The 21661-nt window shown below is 42.4% G+C and overlaps 1 protein-coding gene across 5 annotated transcripts in view; it reads right to left on the bottom strand.

Moving 5' to 3' along the window:
* Positions 1-1869: 1869 nt before the first annotated feature.
* The window catches only part of arhgap32b (Rho GTPase activating protein 32b), a 99045-nt gene continuing 79253 nt past the window's right edge, over positions 1870-21661 (bottom strand). For 4 of the 5 annotated variants that reach the window (XM_086130957.1, XM_086130958.1, XM_086130956.1 and 1 more), the window contains 12 exons: positions 17888-18037; positions 15601-15703; positions 12980-13124; positions 12336-12418; positions 11782-11889; positions 10777-10922; positions 10491-10692; positions 8839-8984; positions 8664-8738; positions 7645-8442; positions 6161-6846; positions 1870-5424 (listed from right to left, as the gene is read on the bottom strand). In XM_086130957.1, coding sequence (XP_085987083.1) covers positions 3268-5424; positions 6161-6846; positions 7645-8442; positions 8664-8738; positions 8839-8984; positions 10491-10692; positions 10777-10922; positions 11782-11889; positions 12336-12418; positions 12980-13124; positions 15601-15703; positions 17888-18037 — 4799 coding nt within the window. In that variant the 3' untranslated portion in view covers positions 1870-3267. Of the gene's footprint in view, positions 5425-6160; positions 6847-7644; positions 8443-8663; positions 8739-8838; positions 8985-10490; positions 10693-10776; positions 10923-11781; positions 11890-12335; positions 12419-12979; positions 13125-15600; positions 15704-17887; positions 18038-20718; positions 20909-21661 lie in introns of those variants that run through there. The other variant, XM_086130960.1, reaches the window with a different exon arrangement.

Below are 21661 nucleotides of genomic sequence, written 5' to 3'. Positions count from 1 at the left end.
CAAAAAGCCAATTTCCTTTAAAATCTAATATCTGACAAATCTTGCACATTTACCTGCGTAATGGTACTAGCTATGCCTTTATATGGGCTACTTTTATTATACATCTTTTATTTGACATGATTTTCATTCTAAATTGAAGTGAATACAACATAAATAGATGGGTCATCCAAAAAATCGGAAGACATTTTCTGCCCCTCATGGCCATAAAATTGTAAATAATCAATGCACAAAATACATAATCATGCATTTGTTATGTAAATTATAATTGCCCTGAGACAAAATGTGACCGAAGTAAAAGTGATTCTGAAATATTTTAAATAGCAAACAGCTTTTGAACATCCCCGAAAATGGCTGTTACTCACATCATGCTTAAGACATTCTTGGCCAGTTAGCGTAGCAGCGAACACAACTGATATGCTGCGTACTCGAACAAAACATGAGAATTGATTTGCAAACCCAATACTGCAATTGGAGTATTACTAGAATTAAATAAGTATTCAAATGAAACTCAAGTTTAAGCATTTACTCTGCGATACTTTAGAATATGAGTTTGTTTTTCAGGTGCCTGAATGTCTGGAACAGTACTGTGCCAAACATGACAAATAAAATCCTATTTAAACATTCTATTGATGGTGGCTCTGGATCAATCAAATGATGGTTGAGTAGCTTTTAAAAATGTTTTTAAAAAAGTCTAAAATAGTGAATTCATCAAGATTTTTAGTGCCGAGTTGTCTTCCAATACTGGAGTGAACCAGAAAATGTTCACTGTTGTTCTGGCTGCAAAAATATTTAGTCACTTTAAATTTGCTACAGCAGTATGGTGGGCCGAGTGAGGACACAAGCTTCGATCCCAAGATGGACATTGAACACAGCTTCTGTGGGGTTAACAAATTCTCATGCTTGCTCTGGCTTCCTCCCACATTCGAAAAACTTGCATGCTCGACTCATTGACGACTCGAGCCCATAGGTGTGAATGCTCATTTGTGCATATGTGCTCTGTGATTGGTTGGCAACCAGCCCAGGGTGTACCCCGCCTCTCATCCAACGAAGGTGGGAAGGGCTCCATCTCATCCTTGATCCTAATGAGGACACGTGTAATTAAAGAAATGGACGTTTGGACACATTTTAACCCACTAAGACAAAATTCAAGTGCATGGTTGAGTTTTATCTGTGACCTGTAGATTTCGATTGTGTTTCTGAGGGCACAATGTTTTTTATTTTAATGCAGTGTCACCTGAGGGATTGAAGATCACACATTCACTGATGGCTTTTGGCCTTGACGCTTGTGTGCAGAGATTTCTACAGGTGCTCTCAATCATTTGAGTATTTTATGTACTGTAAATCAGTAGCCTCCAACCACTGGTCCACTGACCACTTGACAACAAAATACATAAATGAGTAATAATAACAATACACGTGTACTTTTGTCGTATACATATGCCCCAATCAGGAACATCTGTCAGCACCCCCCCACCTCCCAATGTTGATTATTATCTGATCAGAAATACAGTATGCATATATGGCAATTCCCCACCCTACTCCCCATTTTCAGCCCCACCAGGTTTGACATGAAAACTTTGTTTTTATGATTGATGGAAAACTTTTGTAATTACCATAGATGGATTAAAAAGATATCCAGTCCACGCGGTGATGACCGTGCCACCATGACAGCTCTCCCAGGTCTACTATTACATGCTGCAGAATGTGATATATTCTACCTCTCGCTATTTTTCCTCTCTCTTTTAGTAACTATTTGTAATTGCATCTATCTATCTATCCATCTATCTCGTCACGACTGTAACCTACGGCAATTAGGACATGTAAAACCAAGAAGCAGGAATTATGCAGCATCATGGACACATTCTTAAGTGCTATTCCTGAACAGTTTTATTTGTTTTATATCTAAAACTTTAAGGACCCATTAGTTTCAGACAATAGTTTCACATTAAAGTACACAGTGCCTTACTTTTGTCTCACGTGAAAAGAAAGAGGCTTCATGTAAGGCAGGAGGAGCAACATTTGCAAGCGATATACTGGGTAAAACAGTTACAGAATACAACCCGTTGGTTTTTAATATACTGTAATTGAAACTCCACTGGGCAGTACCAAATGAGTGTACCATACATCAGTATTTCGGCTGAAATATACATTTCAAGAACTACCGTACATAAATCATTTGCGTAATCTGGGCACAGTAAATTACATTACGGTAGCAGTAAAATACATTTTTCACTCAAAGAAAAATTGTCATTTTCCAACAAAGTAGGATCAACATGTTTGTCATTTTAGAGGAAAACATTCTCAGCTTTATTAATGATAGACCAGGTGTCACAGCTAGATAGATGTAATGGGGAAATGAAATGTAATTAGAAAAACCTCTTTAGAGCTGAACCTTAAATTTACCATCTCCTTTCCTTTTTATTTTGGTGTCTGCGAGAACTGCACCGCAATGCTTGGTCCCCCTTCTAACAAAAGTACCAAAACATTCCATTAGAAGTAACCGAAATGTGTTTTGAGTAAATGTACATAAAATGGCACCGTCACAAAGAACATAAAAAGACAATGACACCCACTATTTGAACTGACGTTAACCCACAACGGATCGCCGTCAGTCTCACACAGTCGGATTCTCAAAAGACAAACATGGACACAGTGTACTGCCTACCTGTGTGCATACTGGTGGAGGGAAGGTGTGATGGTGCTGAACATCCATCCTCCTCCCCGTACCTTGTGCTGTCATATTTAGAAAGAATGAAATGAACAGTGAAGTACACAGAACTGTTCTGTAAGAGAGTGCATGCATTTCTAAAATGCAAACCTTATTCCCATTTATGCTCAAACCCAGCGGCCACGTCTAAAAAAATAAGTCATACCCCTTTACTATGGATTTATTTATACATATGTGTGTGTGTGTGTGTGTGTATATACAGTATATATATACATATACACACACACAGTATGTATGTAGTATAATATTAGACATTTGTGGTTCCTGTTTTCAGTACCTTGCATCTTTCATATCATATACATTTATGACTGTTCTCACTCAAGTACAGCAAACATGGACTCTTGGACAAAACCTCCTGTACATTCAGGACTTTCTGTTAAAAGTCTTACTGTTTCCTTTACAATTTGTTAAAAAATCCAGAACAGCAAAAAAAAAAAAAAAAAGGTGGTACAACAGTCCAACTGTCCTGCAGAGGCTGATCGACCATAGCTCAGTCTTTCTTCGAAAGAAGATTTCACAATTCCCCAGCGGCAGGGGTTTCATTCCGTACATATCTCTGTTTCTGGCCTCTGGATACCCAAGTCGGTCTGGAGGAAGGCTCCCTGGCCTAACGCGGTAGAATATGCTCTGTTGTTGTGCGCCAGGTAGGAGTTACAGCCGCTGCGTTTTTGAATGGGGCCCTGGGGCTGAGGTACTGGGTGGTAATCGTCCAAGTTGTCGTAGTGGGATTGCGCCGGTTTGCCGCCGTGTTTGAGATACGGGTAGTCTCCGTCCAGTTCGGCTTTGCCGTGGCCGTAGAGAGGCTGCTCACGCATGCTGTGCGATCGTTCAGGTTTGCGGTGGGCGAGCTGTTCCTTGGGAGCGGATGGCTGATCTTCTGGGCCGTGACAGGTGTTTGTCATTTTACTTTGACTGTGGTGGGGATCAGCATCGTGGCACTCATACCATGTCTGGAAGCTCCTCTTGTTTGTGTGCTCCGGTTGCCGGTGTGTGGACAGGCTGCCGCTGCTTTCGCCAAGCTTTTCACCTGAGCTCGCTTGCTTGGCTTCGTGCGGGCTGCTCTCCTGCTGATGGGAGAGATCGCTCAGTGTTGCAGAAACGGAATGAGACGATTGGCATTTCTTGGAGCCGCTTTGCTTCGTCGGCCCGTCCGACTTGTCTCCTGTTGGAGCACCTTGGGGGTGCTTGTCACTCTCCAAACATATGAGAACGTTGGTGTCCGAGACCATATGTCTGGGGAGATAGCGACTATCTTTGCTCTCAGTTGTACTCGGCAAAGCTTTACCTGGATCAGACTTACTGCGCGAGTGCAGGGTGTCATAGCCAGCTGTGTCAACTGCCGTGAATGAGCCTACATTGTCATATTGTGAGAGCACAGGACCTTTAATCTTTTGTCTGGCTCTACTCTCTCTACGGATAGACTGCATGCGCAAACATTCTGACTCCTCGGGGTCCCAAGAGAGGTAAGAAGGAACTTCCTTGGCACCGTGACTTGGTGGCATGTCCCTGCTCACAAAGCTGTGCTCCTTTCCAGGCGGGAGGACATTGCGAGCGAGGTAGTGGTACCCCGTCACCTTTCCACTGGGTCTGCAAACAACTGCCCCTGAATCTCGACAGGCTGAGTGGACATGGCGTACCCGGATGGTGCCATAAGGGTCAATATCATAATAAGGGCCCTCCAGAGGGATAGAATCGGAGTAAGGACTGTAGCGGTACTGCACTCGCCCATTCTCAAAATAAGGCTGCAGTTGAGTGACGTGATAGTCGGCTTGCGAGGACTGCTGCGGGGGCTGCTGGTAGGGTTTGCACTGATACACAGCTCGATGGTAATAGAACATGTCATCCGGAGGAACTTCAGTCCTTTGGATGGGTACTGTGCGCATAGTGGCGGGAACGTGGAGCGAGTGCACTCTGCGAATGGTGGGGTAGCCGTGGTTTCTGTCATGGCTATAACCCTGATGTCCCGGAGTCCCATAAACACTCCGGGTGTTTCCTCTGGCCTTGATAGATTGGTGGTAGGACCTTGGGCCTAAAGTGCTGTACCTACCGTCGACTCTGGCACTGTAAGGTATTTGAGGTTCGGATTTGGACACATACGAGAGGTGTGAGGGAACGCTGTTAGGTCTGTAGTGGTGCGGCATGGGCTGGGAACCCATTGAAACGGGCCTCTGGTGGTAGTATGCAACTCCCGAAGGCTCTATGATAACTGCTTCACCTTTAGCATGGCAGAGATGTGTGGAAGATTTACGAGGTGAAACAGGATGTTGAGGAAGAGCATCCCCCCGATGGCTAGCAGCAGAAGTCTCGCCCAAGGTATGGTAAGAAGCTTCACTCAGACTGAGTGCGGCGGTTGCCAGTTTGCTCTCCACTGTGCGAACTGGAGGGGCTGGGGGTGTGAATCCACCGGGGTCATTTTTAGCAAACTCTGGGCAGGACTGCTTTAGATTTATGACCTCCCATGGTCTGTCGACATGCTCAGAAGAGATCGGTGCCACTACTGAATTGGTCTTTGATAGCGGCTGAGTTTGTGACTGATGAGGCACCTGAACTTGGCACTGCCGCTCAGTTTGTGTTTGATGTTGGGAAGGTGATGACACCGGCTTTTTGGCCTTTGGAGCTGCTGTAGGCGGCTGCTCTGATGATGATGAGGGTGATGTTGGAACACTTTTGGGCTTTGTGTCTTCCTTTGGCTTCATCTGAGAAAGTGACATGAATGTTAAGCTGTGTCAACTAACACAAAATGGAAATAATCACAAATTTGCACATGTGTAAATGTTGTCAGAAAACAAACAATAATAATTATAAAATGGAATCAGATGTTGACGTAAATTAGTATTGGATGGATATTTAGCTCGGGGTGTCAAATTCAATTGCAGAGGGGACCAATTACACATTAGGTTGTGGGCTTAACTGAAATTAAATATTTACACGGTGCTCCAAATTGTTCTGTAAATTATGTTTTGTCTTTTCTCAGACCTTTTAAAAATAGTCTATGCAAATGGCACTTTTTCAAGTCAGCAACAAACCTTCCAATAAACCGCCCCCCCCAAAAAAATAAAGTTTGGTTAAAATACAGGATTCCAAATTATTCTGCACAGCCGTGTTTCAAAGATATCTTAAAGGTCATAAAGAACTATAATAATCAGGAAGGAAAGAAATAATACAAAGCTATATTTGCTGAAATCTTCAGCATCATCATACCAGATCAAATGACATCTGAACGTAGGATCTCTTTTTTGATAGCAGCTTTGCAAGTCTTTCATCCATCGCACTTGCACGTGGCAGATATATTTGCATAATAGGCCATAATTAGCCCAGAGGCAGGTAGTTTGACAGGTATGAGTTGGGTTGACAGACAAGACATATACTGTCGATGGATATACTGTATATACAGTATAGCGTTGACGGATAAACGAATGACAAGACACTCACTTCAGCAAGACGTTGTCGGGAGCCTCTGGGGTCTTTGTTGCTGCCACTGGGAAGGGGTGCACTGCCCTCAATAGCCTGTGCACTGGTGGGCACTGGTTTGGTACTGGTGACACTGGTACAGACTGAGTCATGTACAACAACGGACTGACTTTCTGGACTCGTGGCTGGAGAATTGAGGTTGGCTGTACTTTTAGGGAGAGGGATGACCTTTTTGTGAAGCTTATCAGAAGGAATCGAGTCTATTTCAGGTGGTTTCCCAGACACAGTAGTTGTGGCTTGGGCACTGTCGGGCGGCCTGGTTGTCATGCTGGTTAACTCAAGCGCCTGCTGTTCTTTCGACAGGTTAGAAGAAGAGGGAATACATTGGATGGAGGTGGCAGACACGCTGCTCTTTTGTGACACTGAACTTCCTCGTTCGGCTCCCTCTTCAAAGGAAGTCTGGAAATGTGGGCCTGATGATGCCTTGCCGTAAGAAAAGTGTGGCTGCAGAGGGGGCACAGGTGTCAGGGGCTCGCCAGACCAAAGCTGGGACTGTATGGAGACTTGCTGTGCTGACTCAGCAAGAACCAGGGCCAACATGCGAGCGGCATCTTTCGGAGGAGGAGGAGGGGGAAGAAGAGCGCCAGTGGTAGCTGGAGTGTTGAGGGAATGTGCGGCGAAGTCTTTTGAATCTGGAACGCTTCCTCCTAGCAAGGAAACGAGTGATGTTTGAAAAAAATCAATTCGTTGTAATACAGATTGCGCACAGGCAAGTAAATGTGAATGTGAAAAGAGATTGGGAACACTTCATGACAAATATAAAGAGATGACATACCGTACATGTAAACTTTGACACAGAAGCGTGAATACCGTATTGGCCCGAAAATAAGACGGTGTTTTTTGCATTGAAATAAGACTGAAAAAGTGGGGGTCGTCTTATATTCGGGGTCTAGACATTATACCCATTCACGGCGCTAAATGGCGCCAGATATCATGGAAGCGAATGCTGAACTTGACTTCCCAGGCCAAAGTGAACCCCTGCCACGATGAATAAAAATAAAAATAGCGGTACCACGAAGAAGAAAAATAAAAAACAGCAGGGAGGAAACGAGGAAAAGAGAAGAAAATCATAGAAGAGACAACAGAAACTGGAGAAACGTAGCAACAATCTGGAGAAAAGTGGGTCGAAGATCGACCAGGTTAACCGGCAGCTGAGGAGAAGTTATGATGTAATTTACATTTCAAAAACCAGAAGCCATTCGTTTACGAATGTGATTGCACTTTAGATTTGAATGAGGCAAAATAACATGCTCTTTCTCTCAGATATATTGTTATAATCATTTGTTTCAGATGTACTGTAATTATTTTCTGAATAAAAATTAATTTGGTGTTCAAAAAGTCTTTTTTTCAAACTTGAGTCTTGAAAAAGAGGGGGTCGTCTTATAATCAGGGCCGTCTTATATTCGGGCCAATACGGTAATACATTGGAGGAATCTTTTCCTTACCTTGTTGCTCGGGGCTCCCGTGTGACACTTGTTGAAAGCTGTCCTCTCGCTTTAGCTCTTCACAAGCAGCACTGTCAAGCGTTGCCAACTTGGAGTGGAGCTCCATTTGCAAAGCTTCACTTAGAGATGGCTCAGCTTTCATAGAAAGAGGAGAGTCTTTTGGTGCAGTGGGAAGAGATATAGCTTCCGGAGGTCCCACTTCTTCACCGGTAGTCTTGTCAGGCATCTCGAAGGAAAATCGCGCTGAAATGGTAGACGGAGCAGTCTTGACACTTCTAATAGGTGACACAGCTTGCGTGGGCTTGTCAGCGTAAGAATAAGAAGTGGTGAGTTTCTGGCTTTCCACTTTCTCTCCTGCAGCCAGGTTAAAGTCTGAGGACAACAAGGATGAGGTCAAGTTGTCAAGGATGGAGGAAGATATGAGGTCAGATCCATTGCTCTTTCCCCAGAGGCTGCTCTTCTTTAAAGTGGAGCCTTCTGCTCCAGCATGCGAATCAACCAGAGGAAATGCGTAGGCCGCATCAGGGAGACTGCACTGGAAAGACATCGGGTCAAAGTCCAAGGAGGCCATGCCGATGTCTGGCGGGCTGAGGTCCACGTCTTCCCCGGCTGAGCGGGGGGGAGAGATTAGAGCAGGTACACAGATGGGCCCGTCATCTCCGTCGCTGTCCTCTGTGGCGCCAAGGTTGTCGTACGAATTGCAGTGCTGTCGACCGTCCAACAACTCGCCGTTAAAGGAGGCCGAAAGGGCGTCGCTGCTCGATCGCGGCCGCCGTGGACGATACACCTTGGACTCTCCTGGTGAAATAACGAAGACAAGATTCATGTGAGTGCAGGCCAGGGTATTTGAACAGTTACAATCTGACCTATTTAAAAGGCGAAATATATTCTTTAGCATCCAAAGGCCATGCATGCACTTATAGAGGCCCACACAGAAATCCATAAACATCTAGTTAGATGTTAATCTCCTCGGCAGAGGTGATGACGACACTTTAATGAAAAAAGTATGTTGTCATTACCTTCAACATTATGCAGTGAACTAAGTGACTCTTCGCTTTTAGCAGATCTTAATGTTGCCGTATCTCCTCGACCTCCTAAAAAAAGTTTGTGCATAAAAAGGTATGAGTATTGAGCCCAGTTTGCTAGAGATATTCCATTTTGCACAATATCAAAGAGAATGAAGGAAAGACACACCCGCGAGCGCCATGGCCTTGAGTTCATTGGGCTCACTCGGGTTCCGTTGCAGCTTGCGCTTGGACATAGAGGAAGACTTGCCCAGGTTGAAGAAAGAACGCCAGCTACCCACAGGAGACTTTTTCGATTTAACAGGAGGTCTCTTCCTGTGATTTAAAAAAAAAATCAAACTGTTAAATCACATATGACAGAATATTTGGGTACCGTATTTTCACGACTATAAGGCGCCATTAAAAGTCTAAAATTTTCTCCAAAATGGACAGGACGCCTTATGATGCGGAGAGTCTTGTCTATGCGCTGAGTTCCAAAACCTGACTGACAGCCGACACGCTGTTTATATAGAGAAAAGGCGGAAGTGACTGTGGACAGGCATGCGGCAAAGAAGTCGGCCAGTCAGTGAAGGGTGGGCGTGTATATATACATAAATGGAGAGAAAGAGAGAGAAAAGGCAGACGTGAGTGACAGGCATGCGGGGAAGCAGTCCGCCAATGAGTGAAGGGTGGGCGTGTAAGTGGACGCTAAAGGGACGCTACAAGCAGGTACCAACACCTGTATAGAGTGTGGCTATGTGCATTGTTGCAAAACAACTTCGGTTTTGGTTTCTAAGAACCCCCGAAAATAAATTCTACAAAGAGACACGCCTACGAAGCTCAGTTCAAACTTCAAGCCATCGCTTATGCTTTTGGCATGCGTGCCCATCTCACAGCAGCGGTGAAAAACCAAGTCAAGCAAATGAACTCTGAGCTTGCCGTTATTCCCGGAGGCTTGACTAAAGAACTCCAACCGCTGGACATCGGCATCAACCGGGCGTTCAAAGTAAAGTTGCGAGCGGCATGGTAACAATGAATGATCGATGGCAAACGCAACTTTACAAAGAGTGAGAGGCAGCGCCGGGCGAGTTACGCCACAATTTGCGAATGGATTGTGGCTGCTTGGACGAACGTGTCTGCTTGCACTGTTGTTCGAGTTTTTGGCAAAGCCGGCATCATTTCTGTGGAGCCACATGGCAATGAGAGTGACTGACAACGAGAGGGAACACGGCGTTTTTGATGGATTACCGGTACTTGCACAATTGTTCAATTCTGATACAGAGGATGAGGACTTTGATGGATTTCTGGGTGATGATTGATCGAAAAACGTGAGTACATTGTACGATGGCTGAATAAAATACAACGGAACTCCGTTTTGCTTCGTTGCCTTTTTAAAAACGTGTTTTTAGCTTGTATCTGTATGTCTTGGCATGCTACCGTATGCTACAAGCTAACGTGTTTTTAGCGTGCGCGCATGCATGCCGTATGTTTAAGCTGGCGTATGTTTTACCACTTTAAAATCGCGCCCAATAATACAGTGCGTTTTGTCTATGTGTAAAATACAGAAATAGCACCCATTAATGAGACTGCGCCCAACCATACGGTGCGTCGAATGGTCGTGAAAATACGGTAATCTGGCAAAATGCAAGCAAGGTAAAGAGTTTAATTTCTAAACTCTGCCTGTGGAGGAATCCAAATCCAGCATGCAAGAGATTGACAATCTAAGTATTTTGAGTCGGCACTTTTCTGGGGCTTTCACTTTCGTCTACGTTGGTCTTTAAAAACACCGGTAAAGCAAATATACTAGCAAGTTAAAAAAAATAAGCACCAGACAAGACAAACCTCTCTGTGGGAAACTCGATGACGGTGTGGAACTTGCCCTGCAGGGCAGCAGGACCTTCGCCAACCTCAATGTACTTGCTATCTTCAGTGACAGGAGAGTTGATCTGAGCCTGAGTTCTGGCCTGAGCCTCCTCCAAACTTAGAAGTTTCGTAGAGGGTGAGGAAACCAGCAGGGATTTGGGCCGCGACAGTGTGTTATGACCTGTGGATGGGATGTGTCCAGTCATTATTACTGTCTTAGTAGAGGCAAGAGTGAATACACATGAAGTAATTTTGCTGGTTATACCTGCTCCCTCGCGAATTAGTGAGCTAAGTTTGGCGCTGAAGAGAACATCCACGTGGTTGAGAATGAACTCAACCACAACAGACTGGATTCGAACTTCCATGAAGGCTGCCGTGCCACTGAAGCATGCTGATTCAATCTGTTTTGATCTGGCAAAGCAAAAACACAGTTGGCTGCAGTTAAAGTGCCAAAATTCAATAGAATAAGTTGTGGGATAAAGCTACGGCAGGGGAAAAAAAATCCTTTGCATTTACTGTATTGGCCCGAATATAAGACAGCCCTGATTATAAGACAACCCCCTTTTTCAAGACTCAAGTTTGAAAAATGTCTTTTTGAACAGCAAATTAATTTTTTATACAGAAAATAATTGCAGTACATCTGAAACAAATGATTATAACAATATATTTGAGAAAAATCATGTTATTTTGCCTCATTCAAATCTTAATATCTGAACATTGAAATATGCAAACTCAAGTGCAATCACATTCGTAAATGAATGGCTTCTAGTTTTTGAAATGTAAATTACATCATAACTTCTCCTCAGCTGCCGGTTAACCTGGTCGATCTTCGACCCACGTTTCTCCAGTTTCTGTTATCTCTTCTATTATTTTCTCCTCTTTTCATTCTTACCGCTATTTTTTATTTTTCTTCTTCGAGGTACCACTATTTTTATTTTTATTCTTCGTGACGGGTTCACTTTGGCCGGGGGAGTTCAGCATTTGCTTCAATGATATCTGGCGCCATCTAGCGTAATGAATGGGTATAATGTCAAGACCCCGAATATAAGACGACCCCCACTTTTTCAGTCTTATTTCAATGCAAAAAACACCGTCTTATATTCGGGCCAATACGGAACTTAATTTGAACATAAGCATCAGTTGCGCCTGATTAAACTTTGTGAAACAAACATGATTTCATTACTTATAATAGTTACATGGTAAGTGGTCACATTTGACTGCTTTACAAATCATGAAAGAAAATCTATCCTCTAGTAATTCGATATCTCACCTCAGCAGGTTGGGGGCCCAGACAATGGCCAGGTTCTTACTGTGCATGTTGGTGATGTAGCTGAATGCTGCCAGGCGGGAAAGGTGTCTCATGAGAAACTCCAGAGTTCTAGGTGAGCAAATACATTCATTCATTTCACTTTTCACACTGTGATATGCCAACTCATTGAATGGACCGAGCCGCGTTGACATTTTCTACTCTCTCTGTATGAATCAAATTCCTGGTGAATGTCCCCTCATGTTTCAGCAACCATTTAATACATCACATTAGGCAGGAGTACGATAGAAATGAAACTTATGTGGCATTTTACATTGCTATACAGGCTTTACAATTGCCAACCTGAAGTTATATGAACGTTTCACATCGATGGTATTATCCATTCCGAAGTTGTGCTCAATGGTGTGTGAAATGTGAGAGGTGGACTCACATTTGTGAGATACTATAACTGTCATCTGGTATAGTGATTTGGATTTGCCTATTAGTTTGACAGGACGCTCCTGTTCAAACGCACTCCTTATGTTTGCCACAGGGGGGCAGCGTGCCTCTATTCTGACCTGTAATGTGGAGGAGGAAGTTGCTGGATGACGTCATGGATTTTAATAAGTCGCTCTTCATCTGTTGCGGCTGATACAGCCTCCTGCAGAGTAAACACACACACACACACACACACACACACACACACACACACACACACACACACACACACACACACGCGCACGGACGAATGAGCCAATGTTACGCGTCATCCTCCAGTGGCAGACCAGATAAAGTTTGACTCATCAAATGGAAAAAGCTTATCCTCCAACAAACAGAGAGAAGTGGGGTGTAATTGTAATGTCAGTGTGTATTTTATGTTGTCTGTGTAGCATGAATTCCTTATAAAAAAAATGAGTCTGTAACATATAATCAACCTTTCGTGAAGCCCAGAGAAGATTCTAAGCCAGGGGTGTCCAAAGTCGGTCCTCAAGGGTCGCCGTCCTGCCTGTTTTCCAACTCTCCAGGAGCAACACACCTGATTCAAATAATCATGATCGTTCTAATGCTGCTTCAGAGCTGGCTGATGAGCTGATCACCTGATTCAGGTGTGTTGCGGCCGGGAGAGTTGGAAAACAGGCAGGACAGTGGCCCTCCAGGCCCGGAGCTGGACATGGCTGTTCTAAATGAACTGGAAGCACTGTGGGGAATCCAAATAACTTACAGAGAATTTTTCATAGAGCTGATAGGTGAGGAGGGGGTTGGGCAGCTCTCTGAAATAGAGCTTGCAGAGCGAGCCAACGCAATGGATGTCCTGCACGTAAACATCTTTGGTCAGGTCGGGTATTTGCTCTGAGTCAAACTCATGCCTAATGAGAGACAAAGATCACAAAGACAGAGGGTAAAAAAAACAAAATAGAACAATACTTGATTTGAACCAATGTCAATAAACCAATAAAAAGGATACCTGTAATTTGGGGTAAATGTCCTCTGTTCAAAGTTTACTGTCCCTTAAAACCATAGTTCTTTTCCCCCCACTCTTTTAAAGGAGTGTGCAATGTAACATGTTTTCTGGCAAAAATAGAACGTGACCAAACAAAAAGTAACAGGATCAATGAACTGTTCTTGGTTTGGATGCATTTGGATGCAAGTCTGATTGTAATTTCCCCATTGCGGGACAAATAAAGGATATCTTAATCTTAATTTTGGATACACTGTCTCATGAAACGCAAAAAATTAAAAATAAAGTACGATAATGCGCACACCCGGCCAGAAGCATGCACAAAAACAAACATTTGTGCACAAATAGAACATTTTGTCTCTCAAAATTTTCTTAATTTTACTTGTCAGCAAAAACTTAATTTTATAGTGTACCGAATAATAAAATTTCAAGTCAAGTTAACAATTATTTAAACACAACTCTTTAGAATGCTCATATTGCTTGCAAGTCCTTAAAAGTTCCAGGACATGTTTAAATTTTTAAAACGTTTCTGATTGTAAAACGTCAACAATTGAAAAAATGAATACCAATCCCTCTTTTTGGTATTCAACAATGGAACAGGAATGATTTATTTGGCAGAGATTTGAATGAAGCCGATACAAAGTTTTGTCTCTCAACTCCTCCGCTCAACTTGCGCTACTTGACGTTTAACACTCTGCCGCATCTGCGAGCAGCGATTAAAAGGGGTCTCTTACGTGTATGCCAAAGATTTCCAGTTTTAAACACTAATCCGGCTTGCGTTATTCGGTTCCTATTGTTGTCTGCAACGGTGAATAAAAGCGTGTACTGTGGAAGACGCTTTGCCGTCTGTTTGAACCCCTTCGTACACAATATGACACACGCGATCAAAGCGAAAGGAGAGCGCTTCATTATTCCACTGCACAGGAAGAAGTCCGTGACTATTTGCAAACACCCCTAATTTGCACCATCCAGAACAAAAGAGAGAAGAGCTTTCCAAATTTGGTCAGGTTGTGAAAATCATACCTGGCAGTCCCAGCGGCAAGCACAATGAGAATTATTATTATGATGATTTTTAAAGTAAAGGAGTTCCCTGTCTTTGACGTGCTAACGCTAGTGTTAGCCATGTCCAAAACCTCGGCATCGCACTCAAGTCAAAGTCAGCCAAGTAAAATATGACTGGACTATGGGAATAATGGGTCAGCGAAAGTTCTCCTAAGATGGTTGGTGACTAGAAAGCCTGCACTACAATACAGTATTAGTTAACTACACTTATATTGTATATACATTCAATGAAGATTAATCTAGCTATCAACGATACTGCTTTGGGATAGCATTCAAGCATCTAACAGAAAAGCATTTACAATCATTGGTGGAGGACGAACTACTGATATTACAATGTGCACAAAAACAGTTTTTGGTTTTCTTAAAGGGACAGTGTATAGAATTTAGTTCGATCTAATGGTGAACAAATAGAACGCAATGTCCTTAGCTCGAAGCGCGTGCCTCAACTGTGAAAGAGTAAGTGCATGATATTTGTTACATATGCTGTAATCATGTTGAGGAACTACATTTGTGAAGTTTGTCTCCTACGTATATCCGTAGCATAAAGATGGCGGCGAAACACGGCAGTCTACAGTAGGGGGAGGCACGCCCTATGTAATATAATTGCAGATTACTTTACCTACAATGACATTAAAAAAATTAAATTAATGTGATAGAACATACTGTTTTGCATATTGTTGAAATTAATAATAGGTTTTTGAAAAAATGAACATCGGAGGGGAAAAAAACCTACATATTTTTACACACAATCCCTCTCCCAGCCCACTAAGCGTTTATTTAATCTTTATATTTCCCAGTTCATTTGACTTTTTCCCCACTTGCATTGACTTCTTATTGAAGATAAAGTACTATATGTTAAAATAAAATGACCTAAATTCAGCATTTTTTCCCTGGGTCCTATTTTTCAATATTAAAAAATAAATCTCACAAATTAGTATTAACAAAAATATGTATGTTTTAAATGAAACTGTGACCTTGCGTGTTCAGGGCACAACGCGATCTCTTCGGGGGGAAAGATGAGTCAGAATCCATAGTATCCTCCAGCTTTCTGCTGGTAGAATACAGTAAACAGGAAACCACACGAATGCTCTTTGAATGACGTGCAACGGGACAGTGCTCGTGGCCAAAAAGCAGCCCACCCCCACTGGAAATTGGACCCCGCTAAGTGATCCATCCCACAACATACACAAGCACATTCCAGTCATGTAATGTATATATTTACATGTAAGCAGAAGAGCGACGCCACAGCAACACATGAAGAACAAGCTCCCAAATGTGTGTGACTTCATCATATATATAAACGGGGTCCATGATGCTCCTACCGCAATTTCTGGATATTCGAAGCTATGCCAGAGAGGCGGTAGATGCCATCCACCACACCGTGCTTCTCGATGAATTCGGTGCAGCTCTTGAGGACCTGAGGAACTGCACACAGTAAAAAAAAATAAATAAAAATAAAGCACACACTTACACATTCTGTCAATATTTGTCTAGTGTTCGCTGAGCGCTGCAAGTTCAAAGATGGTGCGTGTTGTGTGTTCAAAATTAATTTGGGAAACTGTTTTGAACGAGAGGCTGTAGGCTGTATGGTTTTTTTTTTTTTTTTGCTTCTGGATTTAGGTAGGAATAGTGCTTTCACAGCCCAGGGTGAACCCATTTGAATTTGGTATTTAGTTTTTCTGTGTTAAGATTGCAGATAAGGTATAAAAAGGTTCCCAGCCTCCCGCAGCTTACAGAGTCAAGGATGGCACTTGCCCCTCTGAAAAATTCCACACACAGCAAGACAGATGAGTCGAGGTGGGGGAGTAAATATTTTTAGGCGAACTAACTGACATTTGACAGCACAACAGAGAGAACAATGGGGATGAACAAGCCCACTCATTTCATGGGGAATGATCTTTTTTTTCATCTTCATCAAAAATCAAACATCAAGTTCAACACAATCTGTGTTACATACATTTTTGAGGAAAGTCAGACCCAGATTTACATTCAAGGAATGACGCGTACTTTCTTTTGTCTTTAGCATGTCCGGATGTTAGCATTTGTCACAACAGAGAAGGCTAATATGGTATCTGTTGAGTTACAGGGGTGAAGGATCAACAGCAACGGCAAACTGTGATTTATGACCACATGACTGTGTGGTACGTACCAGGAAACCGAGTCAATGGATTGTCGTCATGGCCTGAAATGTATTTTATCCTGTGACCAAGTGTATCAGCCAAATCATTGCAGCAGTGCAATTTCAAATTGGATTCAACAAAACAACGGCTGCCACAGCTGATGCCCGCGACTTACATGACAAAAAAAAAAAAAAATATATATATATATATATATATATATATATACAGTATTTTCTCACCCGTGACATGGTTTTCCTTACTAATCAAAGTACCCTTCTATAGCCTTGCTTGTAAATGAGATGATCAGAGTGCGTATAAATAAAACCAATATAAAACCAAATGATTTTTGGGGGGTTTTTTTTTGGTTACCATTCAATAAAACAGAGGTCAACAACCTTTTGGAAACTTAGAGCTACATCTTGGGAACTGATAACACAAATGGCGACCAGTTTCATACACAGCCCTACTCCTGAAATAAAAACATTTGCTCAAATTATTTGGGGGGTAAATCATTGTCGCTGAACCAACTAGCTTGCCTCCGCGAAGGCGATGGTTTGGTCATGCACAACAGCACTGACCTTTCAACTATACAGTACAGTGGTACCTGTACTTACGAAATTAATTGGTTCTGGAAGAAAGTTCTGAACAAGAACATTTTGGAGGTGGAGATGCGCTTTCTATGTAAATGCCCTCATCCGTTCCAAGCCCCCGCCCCCAAAAAATTCAGACATAAAGCATAAAACTGCATGAAAATATGTAACAAATACATGTTACAATTAGATTATTGTGCAATAAATGAGAATTGTGAATAATGCAATAAACAAAGAAGCGAGTCAAGAATAAAAATGGTCACTTAACATTTAACTGCATTGTCATCGTTTTTTACCCTCTTTAGTTCATGTTCTCTCTCAGAAGTGGCTTTTGCCTGCCGTTTTGTAAAGAACTGAACCAAGAACCGTTTGCGTTTGTCGGCTTTTAACAATCCTTCGAAAATGTCCAAGGCAAACATCAGCATAGTGAGCGATCGCCGGACTGGTGAGCACTTTTTCTGGGTGATTCACATTTATGTAAAACTATCGGAACACCTCATGGCCCGAGGGGCGAATGACGAGGACGCTGCATCGACACATATCTATTTATCTATCTACATACATAGACACAGACGGTAAAGTCCCTCTTAGCCAATGGGATGCCAGGATGATGCTTGGTCATAGCCAATGGCAGAGCAGCTCTAAGTATGTTGCGCTCAGGAAACTCGGAGCTGCGAGTAGCAGCCCATACTGTATTTTTACCTTTCGTATCTTGAAATTTCTTTCGTAACTAGGGGCAATATTTTCCTGTTGAGGCGTTTCGTAACTTGAAAATTTCAGATGAAGAGACACTCGTAAGTAGAGGTACCACTGGGCAATGAATGATAGGTTTTATCACGCTTTTGCAGAACTGACGGCGAAGAAAACAAAATCAACGATATGTTTCCTGGCACTCTCACCATCATGTCCAGAGTTGAGGAGGTGCTCCCCCAGGTCGCAGCCAAAGACCCTCTCCCGGAGGATGCCCCGCTGCTTCAGCTTCTGCTTGGTGGGCCTGGACTTCATGAAGGAGCGCAAGAAGGTGATCAGCTTGCCATGCTTCTTCGACACTGAAGATGGAAAGTAGGAAGGACAGATATGAGAACCACTACATCAAGTGCAGAAGCTCAATTTTTACTCCTACATTGTGAAATCCTACACAAGCAGCTTAGTTCAGTCTCTTTTGCTTAATTTTGGCTTGATTCTAATGCAACCCCTTCTTTTAGGCAAATGATGTCACCATAAAGTCACAACTTTAGTAGGGTGTCGGACTATTATAACCTCCGAATGAAACCACAGAAAACAATACAAAAACATAAAAGGACCAACCGCCTCTCACCACACCCCCAAAGTAAAATGATATTCACTTTTAACCACAGCTCAGTCGTTTCTAATCAAATGGTATATTTCAAACGCAGTCATAAATCTTTGACATGTGGCAGTCTGGTGCAGGGTGGGGATCCAGATGATGATAGCTAAGGAAATTTGAGCCTGCCGCCCTGGCCTGGCATTTGAATATAAAGCAGATAAAATCCAGACAGGATAGAGCTCAACAGGAGTTGTAGCGTAAGGACCACTGGCAGGTTTAAGTTGCAGCTTGCGTGTGACAAAATTTTTCCCCACTGAGGCTTGGCTATGATGAGTAGGGGAGGTTGCGGGGGGACGAGGACATGAGGCCAAGCATCACAGCAGAAAACAATTATCCACGTAATGGCAAATGTTCATTCTTTTCCCCGCTTCAACCCAAAAGCCACAGCCCTGTCAATGTAATCAGAGAGAGACTTTTCAGAGGAAGCAGTTGGGCAGGAAAATTCCAGCTCCATAGAAACGCATCAGTGATGTTTCAGAGCGACTCCACAGAGACAAAGAAAAGGCTGGAGCCTGAGTTATCTGATACAACTACTAGGTGCCACCTTGCCCTGAATACAAAAATCAACATAATCGTCTTAAATGGGCTAGGTCTATTCACTGGCCGAAACCCCCTCTGGATTCAACAGTTGTACACACCCAGTTACTGTCGGTGCCCGAGTGGGAAACGAACAGCTCTCCTTGGAAAGGTTTGTGTAGCAAATGTCTGACTGGCAATTCACCAAAAAGGAAAATATTCTCTTAATAATGAATGCTTCCGCAAAAATGAATGAAGACAGACCATACTGGGGTTTTCTTTAAGTGCAAATGTCTATTTTGTTTTGATTCATTACAATCTCGTGATAAAGGCCAAGGAACAAGTACACACACACAGAAACCCAAAAAACAATGCTGTTTACCAGAATTAAGGAGTAATGGAATACAAGTACTGGGTTTATGTATTCGTGATACAAAAAAAAAGACAACAATAAAACTAAGTAACTCGCAACTACATTGGAATACATTTTTAAAGTAACCCTGGTGCTTACACGCACACGCACACAGACACACACACACACACATAACTTAACATTTCCTGTCTGCACATTGCAAAAACAGTGTGTAAACAACAGCACAGTTGGAATATAACAACTGACTCGTTTCCATTTTTTGTGAGGCCATTTTCATGTGATAATGCCGCGCGGTTCTGTTTTGCACTCCTCTGGCTTGTTAAAGCTGTGTTTTCTGCTTATATGTTTAGATACAATGCACAGTGGAATCTTTTCTGTCGCCTTGTTTTCAAATGTGATGATTTTCATGCCGAATTTCAATGTTTAGCGCACACACGGTGGGATAACTCATCTTTGACTGCCTAAAAAGTGTTGAAAGCTGGCCGGCACATTTATATCAACCTATACTGCATAACTTTGAGGTATATGGGGAAATGAAGAAGTTTCATAAAATGTGTGTACTGCGGAAGCAAATTACACAGTACAGTATAATTTGGTAGTCTAAATAGGTTGGGGGGGGCGCTGGGGAGCATTTGGGTCCGCTTTTAGCACCCTTTGATACGTCATAATTTCCTTAATTCTTAAGATATTTACAAAACTGAAATACTGTTTTTCTCCTTGACATGAGTGAATTGTCACATACCTAAGCACCGAATAGCAGTCATGAGTATCACTGACCTTATTTGAACAAAAGCGGCCAAGTGTCCAATAACAACCCTTCCAGATTTTTAAAGTATCACTGACAATCAATGGGAACTCAACACTAATTTTGGTCATTATTTCCTGTTGGTAATCATGCATTTAACAAAGCGGCTAGCCTCATTGTGTTGCGCTGTACTACTGTATTGCAACAATAACAAGTATTGCCTTCTATCAACAGATTTCAGCGCACAAAAACACATGACAGACATTTGCTGGAGTGATTATCACGTATCCATCAACAATGGCATGGCATCAGGAGTAATTTAATATTTAACATTCCGAGAGCTAAAACAGCGTTTACACACCACTAAATCCCTGTGACCCAGTTACTAGATTGGCTGGGAACTTTGTGGTAGAAAATGATGAACCGTAATGTAAAGATAAAATACTGTAAACGATTTATATTGCACTGTGCAACTCGAAACGTCAATCGTGATTATACATTTCTTTGTAGGTGAAAGAAACGAACAGTAATTACATTTTGGGATCAACAGTAAATAGAAAGAAGGTATTGACCAAATTTCCTATCGACAGCAAGACGATTCATTCGAACACTCCAAGGTTCAAATCGGCCACTTATTTCGCCAAACAAAGAGTTAATTACAAGGACGTAGTACTCTGAAATGCACATTTAGGGACTACTGTGATAACTTACTGTCATATACTGGTATAATTCAAGTATAACTTCTTACCTTACTTGGACACTACAGGACTAAACTCGCCTTGGGACTCTACCTATAACCGAATAAAGTCCAACCCTACGCTCGTCTTTTTCTTCCACGGGCGTAAAACTGTACAAGAGTGGACCAATCCTAAATTAGGAAACTAGTTGTAGATGTTGAAAAAGAAATAAAACTGGCGAAAAGACAAACTGAGAGCACGGTGTCCTATTTGCTCTGTCAGCTAATATCTTCACATTCACACGCGTGCTACTCCAAGACGTGCGCGCGCCTGCGCTGAGGAATTAGTTTACTTGCCAACTCGTGCTGCCTTCAAGTGCTTCAACAAAAATGGAACATTTGAGAACAGTATTCGGGGATACGACATGGAAAAAACGTCTCGGAGTTTTTAACTGAAACACAATCGCATGTGACAAAGTGTCCACCTTGTTTTTATCGCCGGCCACATTGTCGTGGTAATGGTTGACTGCGTGGGTTATAACACAGTACTATACTTAACCGATTGAAAATATGGTCGAGGAGTTTGATATGAGAGCCCAAAAACGAACTTGTTCAAAAGTAGGTAAAAATGTTAAATGCTTGTAATCGAACCTCCCTGCAGTGAGCTATAAATAGATTACGTTCACTTAGCGCTGTGTTTGCAGGCGATTGTTGAATGTAGTGGTACTCCAATGTTTCCTATTGAAGCGCTCGATACCTAGAGCACAAAAAACCCTATACATCTCTCTCTCTCTCTCTATACAGTATATGTATATACACATACACTTGGACAGTTTCACCATATTCATGCAAAGATAATTTGTTGAAAAACAGGTACAATTTTCCAATGATATGTAGAAAATTACCTCTAGATGGTGAACAATGGCCGTCCTGTGATATATGGTTAAATTTCAGGATCATATGAACACTGCAACTTATTCGCTGTTGGCTTTGCAAAATATTAAAATGCCTGGCA

This window comes from Hippocampus guttulatus, chromosome 15 (genome assembly GCF_054856545.1).
Source record: "Hippocampus guttulatus isolate MCC_2025c chromosome 15, RoL_Hgut_1.0, whole genome shotgun sequence".
NCBI classification, from domain to species: Eukaryota; Metazoa; Chordata; class Actinopteri; order Syngnathiformes; family Syngnathidae; genus Hippocampus; species Hippocampus guttulatus.
Note: the sequence above shows the minus strand (reverse complement) of the source record. Positions and strands in the feature narration are given on the sequence as shown.